General features: G+C 34.6%; 1 protein-coding gene across 1 annotated transcript; it reads left to right on the forward strand.

Moving 5' to 3' along the window:
- Nucleotides 1–691: 691 nt before the first annotated feature.
- LOC143590413 (uncharacterized) lies at nt 692–6,474 on the forward strand. Its single transcript, XM_077070903.1, has 6 exons — nt 692–1,553; nt 1,792–2,054; nt 2,547–2,740; nt 4,486–4,558; nt 5,798–5,870; nt 5,975–6,474. Exons 1-6 carry the CDS (start codon nt 692–694, stop codon nt 6,472–6,474), a joined length of 1,965 nt encoding a protein of 654 aa, XP_076927018.1.
- The last annotated feature ends 220 nt before the right edge of the window (nt 6,475–6,694 follow it).

Raw genomic sequence — 6,694 nt, forward strand, 5'->3', positions numbered from 1 at the left:
TTTTTGTTGTTGTTATGCCAAATACTTAAAGATTAGATTAATCAAGGAATCAAGGGACTTTGATTTTGTTACTTTGATTCTGGTAAGCTTATTTTCAATTTATAAACGAGTTATTGTTTAAAAATTTATTGACTTATAATCGTGTTAAAAATTTTTCATGGCACTTTCATATAGTGTCATATCAAAATGAGCAAAATTAATGTTAAAAGCGCTGCTACAAGTGAAGTTAAAAATGCATAGTAAAAGATTTTGCAGAATTGCTAATAAAACACTTAGAAAAATGTGAAGTAGTACATATATTGAATACAACTAAGTAAGGGTTGAATAAACTATGATTGAATGCCTAGAATTTGAACTAGTAACATGTGTAGATGTGTAGAAGTGCAATTAAGAATTAGGTTACTGACCTACTAATCATCAAAGTGAGTCAACCAATCTCCTAATTTATAATAATTGAATATTAATTAGTAATAATTATTGATTAAAATTTATGCTTGCTTTCATGCAGATACATACTTACAAAAATTTTTATTATTCGTTATGAATAGTCATAGACAGATCATGAATGTATCTTGCTCCAAGATCAAGTCAAACTTTTGTTGATGGGGTGCAAACCTTATTGACTTTTGCATTTGAAAAAGCATGTGTCAATAGGGGGACGATAAAATGTCCATGCCCAAATTGTCTAAACATGAAATATCAGAATAGACAAACTATCTTGGATCACCTCATATGTTCAGGGTTCCGTCCAGAATACTTTAAGTGGGTATATCATAGGGAAGGCACCACAAATGCGTCCACAAGCACAAACCTTAACAAGGATGAAGCCATACATAACCTTGAAATGCATGAAATGTTGAATGATATGTTTGAAACAAAAGATAGAAATGGAGTGGATATGCATGAGAATGCTTCGAATAATAGTCAAGAGACAAACAATAATAGAAACAATTTCGACAAGCTTGTCAAGGAAGCTGTAGAAAAGGTGTACCGAAATTGTAAGTTCAACAAATTTTCATGTGTGGTGCATTTATACCATATAAAATGTCTCAATGGATGGAGTACCAAATCTTTATCAATGTTGTTAGAGTTTCTAATGGCACTATTACCCGAAGGAAATTTGTTACTTGAAACAGCACAACAACTAAAAAAATTCATGGCCAACTTGGGATTAGGATATGAAAAAATTCATTCATGTCCTAATGGTTGCATGTTCTTTTGGGATGACCAGAAGAAAGATGAAGTTTTTTCTTTTTGTGGATCTTCTAGATGGAAAGTTTACGAATCTAGTTCAGAAGACAAAGTGAGTGCGCCCAAGAAAAAGGCTTCAAAGATATTACGGTGGTTTCCTATAAAGCCTAGACTTAAAAGATTGTTTATTTCATCAAAGACGTCTATGCTTATGAAGTGGCATCATACAGAGCATGTAAAAGATGGAAAATTGTGTCATCCAGCAGATGCATTAGTTTGGAAAAATTTTGATGAAAAATTTCCAGAATTTGCTAGTGAACCCCGTAGCGTCCGTCATCCACCAGATGCACAGTATTTGGCCAGTTTTTCTTATTCCATACAACTTGCCACCATGGTTGTTTATGAAGCAACCGAATATTTTTCTTTCTTTAATCATCTCAGGTCCTAAAGGTCTTGGAAATAAGATAGACGTGTATATGCAACCTATGATAAAAGAATTAAAGGAATTGTGGTAAGATGGAATTAATATATTTGACGCCTCAACTAAACAACACTTCCAATTGAAGGCTGCTATTATTTCTACCATATCGGACTTTCCAGGTTATGCAAATCTGTCAGGGTGGAGCACTAAAGGAAAATTTGCATGTCCTGTGTGTGGTTTTGGTACTGATTCCAAATGGCTAACTTATGGAAGAAAATGGTGTTATATGTGTCATAGGAGGTGCCTTCCATCTGACCATAGTTGGCGTTCAGACGTTAGATCCTTTGTTGGAGAAAGTGAATCTAGAATTGCTCATGTTCCTCCTTCTAGAGATGAGGTTCTACAACAACTAGATGACATGGAATTTTTTGTAGACAACGATGTTCGTGGTCCATGGAAAAAGAAAAGTATTTTTTTATGTGCCGTATTGGGAACATTTATTGTTGCGTCACAATCTGGAGGTGATGCACATTGAAAAGAATGTTTGTGACAATATAGTGGGTACTTTACTAGCACAAGAAGGAAAGTCAAAAGATAACTATAAAACAATACTTGACTTACAAGAAATGGGTATAAGGAAGGAATTGCCTCCAAAGAAGCGACCTAGAAGTGATATTACTTTCATGCCAAAAGCTTGTTATCAAATGATTCGGGGTGAAAAGACTGAATTTTTAAAAACCCTCTAGTCAATCAAGCCACCCGATGAATTTTCGTCTAATATCTCTCGATGTGTACAATTAAATGAGCGTAAACTAATTGGGTTGAAAAGTTATGATAGTCACATGCTGATGCATGAGTATTTGCCGATTGCATTACGTGGAACTTTGCCAGACCATGTAAGCTTTGTTATAATCGAGTTATGTAATTTTTTAAGGCCATTTGCTACAAGGATTTTTCTGAAGATTATCTACATTTTCTCAATTCTAAAGTTGCTCTCACTTTATGCAAATTAGAGAAGATATTTCCTCCAACGTTCTTTACGGTAATGGTGCACTTGGTGGTCCATTTAACACGAGAGGTTAAATTAGGAGGTCCTGTTGCATTTAGATGGATGTACCCTATTGAAAGGTAACTAACATTTCTATAAATTTTATCCATTATTTGCTAATTTTTATAGTTTTTTAAATTATTAGTGACCTATAACTATGAAAATATCCGGTACCTGCTTAAACTTAAGTCATACGTTCATAATAGAGCCCATCCTGAAGGATCAATTTGTAGCATCCTATTTTCGGTTATAATAATAAATGAAATTTCGTTTATTTTGTAGTGTGTCCTTTATTGGTTTAGATATAAACTAACAGAAGGTGGGCTTGGACTTTAGAAGATGGGATAAGAGATGGAATGGGCCTTAGATCCATGGGCTTAAGGGAGTATAAAAACCCCTTAAACCCTAATCATTTTCATTTTTATCCATCTCTACACCATATCCTACACCATCAAAAACACACACAAACACCATCCTTTATCCGGAGTCAACATCCGAAGTTGAGAACCCGAGATTGATAGTGTTAGAGCGTTGTGACGAACCAAGCAAATATCAAGACTAGATCGTGTTCGTAAACTGACTCGTTTAAGGTACGTTTATAACGGTGTCTTGTTCATTTGGGTTCAGATTCGTTTAATAATCCTAGATCTGAGTTCATGAGGTAAAAACGAATCCAACGAGACAAAACTTACTGAAATTGGTTAATGTTTGATGGGATTAATTGATTGATAAATGAGCCGTAGGTGTTTATGTATAAATCGCACCCTCTAAACGTGAATGTTAGACTGATTTGACGATTAGGGTTTCTAAGCGCTGAGATTCCGAGTATATTGATACCAAAATCATGATATTTCGTTGAGATTTGAGGTTTAGTTGCTGATCTGATGAAGGTTGACTGTTATTGTTCTTGACAATTACTTTGACCTCTGAGTCAAAGTTTGGATAAGATTGACCCAATTCGTTATGTTAAAATAACGAATCAGGTGATTCGTTACTCACCCAATTCATTATGATTACGAAAACGAACTAGGTCATTCGTTACTAGTCAGTTCGTGATAATAAGATAACCAATCACATAACAAATCAAGTGATTTGTCACCCACCAATTCTCTATGCTTAGAATAACGAATCAGGAGATTCGTTAGTCATCAATTCATCATGATAATGAATCAGGAGATTCGTTAATTAACCAAATTCGTTATATTAAGATAACGAATCAAGTCATGTTCAGATAACGAATTAGAATGACGAATAAGATGATGATAAAATGACGAATCAAGATAACGAATTGAAAAAGATTACATAACGAATCTGAGGCAATTCGCTATAACGAATGAGATAGGGAATAAAATAATAATTTAAAAATCCTAATTCTAAATGTGATAAGACAGTTAATGAAAATAAAACTTTTCCAAGCTTAACCCCAGCCAGGGGCTCTGCCCCTTGGACCCCGCTACGGACTGCCGCCCCTAGAACCCCACCATCAGGAGCGCTGCCCCCGGACCCCCGTTCGTTGAGGGTTGCAATTAAACTGGAAATACAATTTGGTTAGTGATAGTAATTAAAAGGCGTAATTGTTATACAGTTAGCCGTGCAAAATTAAAGAAGGGAATAACCATTAACGGTGAACGTAACCGTATTCAGGTGAGTTTAGGGTTTAGGGTTTAGGGTTAGGGTTTAGGTGAGTTTCTAGCCCCATTTCCTTGTTATGTTTTTGGGGTTGTGTGCATACTCGATGTGATAGTTAATACACTTACCTTAAATGGTAAGTGTATTCCATGTATGATTTATGTGATAGATATTATGTTATGTATGTGAATGAAAGCTTTTCGGTATGTGAACGGTCTTTGGATATTGCACGTATTGACAATGGAGATATGTATGTGAAAGATGGATGTGTATGATATATATATATATATATATATATATATATATATGAATATGTATGAATGATTAAAGAAAATATATGTATGTTATGGGTATGTAAAGACAGTATGTACGAAGATGAAGAAGTAAGAGATCAGACCCTAATAATATCTGAGATAGAGAAGAAAAGAGGGGTCATACCCTAATAATATAGAAGAAAGGGATCAAACCATAATAATATCTGAGATAGACAAGAAAGGGATCAGACCCTAATAATATCTGAGACAGACAAGGACAGAGGGATCAGACCCTAATAATACCTGAGATAGAATGGACAGTAATTATATAGCATGAAAATATGTGTAAATTATGTAATGAAGGTAAATTAGTAAAGTAATTATTATGTATCTTCGGATGCATAATGGAAGGAAAGTATATGTATTGTGTGATGTATGATTAACTATAACTCACTCAGTATAGCTGACTTGCAGATGAATAAGAGTCTGGCATCTAATGACGCAAGTTGTTTAATGTTTAATGTTTTGATATTGAAAGGCAAAGAATGTTTTAAGACAAGTTATGGATTATTATTGTAATGTTATGAAAGTTTTATATTCCGCATAAAATTTTATTTAACTCTGATGTTTAGAACTGTGTTTATGAGTAAATCCAACGTCCAATGTAGGGCACCGGTAACGAGGCCTTACACAAATGCTGAAGGTTATCTAGCCGAGTAAAGTGTTACATTTTGCTCTAGATATCTATCAAATGTAGAAACCTTCTTCACTGGTGCAACTAGGAATGATGACGAGGGATACCAAAATCACATTGAAGAATCCAACAATCTTTGCCCCGGTCGTGCCTTAGCTCGTAAGTTGCATTCAGGGCTTCTATTCCCAAAAGAAGGAGATCTTCAAATTCAGACATTGATGAGAAGTCTCTCACTCAGGCACATCGTTATGTATTATTCAATGTTGAGTCGGTTACCAATTTTCGAGAGTAAGCTAATTTAGGTTTGTTATTAGATAATTTTGTTCTTAATTCATCTATCACAAAACTATAGTAATTTGAATTTTCTTTAAAGCAAACACAAACATATAATCAAAGGATAGTAACGTTCTCGTCGATTACCAGATTATGAAATGAACAAGATTCATGGCCAACAGTTTGCTGATTGGTTCAAGAAAAGGGTAATCTAAATTAAACATTGAATGTATTTTAATGTGTTATTTGGGATCTTAATGTAATGGCTAATATAAAATGTGTTTCAGGTTGCACGTATGGAAGAACAGGGTGATGAAGTAACTGAATATCTAAAATGGCTTGCTCGTGGTCCACTTAGAAGTGTGAAACGATACTCCCGATAACTCGTCAAGGGTTATCATTTTCATACAAAAAGCGAGAGAAATCACTAAGTACCCAAAATAGTGGTGTTGTTGTTACTGTAGAAGGTGAAAACTATACTAGTAGTCGAGATAGAAGGCATGTTCAAGCTGTGATTAACTACTATGGTAAATTGAACGAAATTATTGAGTTAAACTACTCGGGTCAAATACGAGTAGTTTTATTCAAATGTGATTGGGTTGACATCAATATGGGCTGCAAGATCGATAATGGCGTAACATTGGTAAATTTCTCATACAAGGCACATACAGGGGTTAACTTAACTGATGATCCATTTGTATTGGCAACACAAGTTGATAAGGTGTTCTTTGTCACTGATCCCAAGCATAAAGATTGGGAGGTTGTGAGACATGTAAAAGTAAGAAATGTTTATAACATGGGAAGTGTTGATCAAGTTGGTCCTTATTCGAAAGATAGCCCATTTGATTTGCCTAACTTGCATATGATTGGGGATGATGGTGAAGTTGGCATATACATTACACCAGATATGGAACATGAAGAAGATGTTGAAGAAAATGATGACAACTACTTAATTCTTTTTTGATTACTTATTAATTATGTGTCGACAACTTTGATGTAATTTCTTTTGCAAAAGTTTAATATTACTTGGTAACTATTGAGGCTTTCATAATATACAACTATTGAATAGCAAATTGCAGTTGTCTCACATGTCGGAACATGTTTTGTATCGAATAACTATTAAATGTGAAAAGGACAGGCAACTGGTTCAACCGGCTGATCGGTCGGATCAGCCGAACAACTTT

The sequence above is a fragment of the Bidens hawaiensis genome, unplaced genomic scaffold (genome assembly GCF_021521415.1).
Source record: "Bidens hawaiensis isolate Kalapana, Puna unplaced genomic scaffold, B.hawaiensis_p1.1 tig00038547_1, whole genome shotgun sequence".
NCBI lineage: Eukaryota > Viridiplantae > Streptophyta > Magnoliopsida > Asterales > Asteraceae > Bidens > Bidens hawaiensis.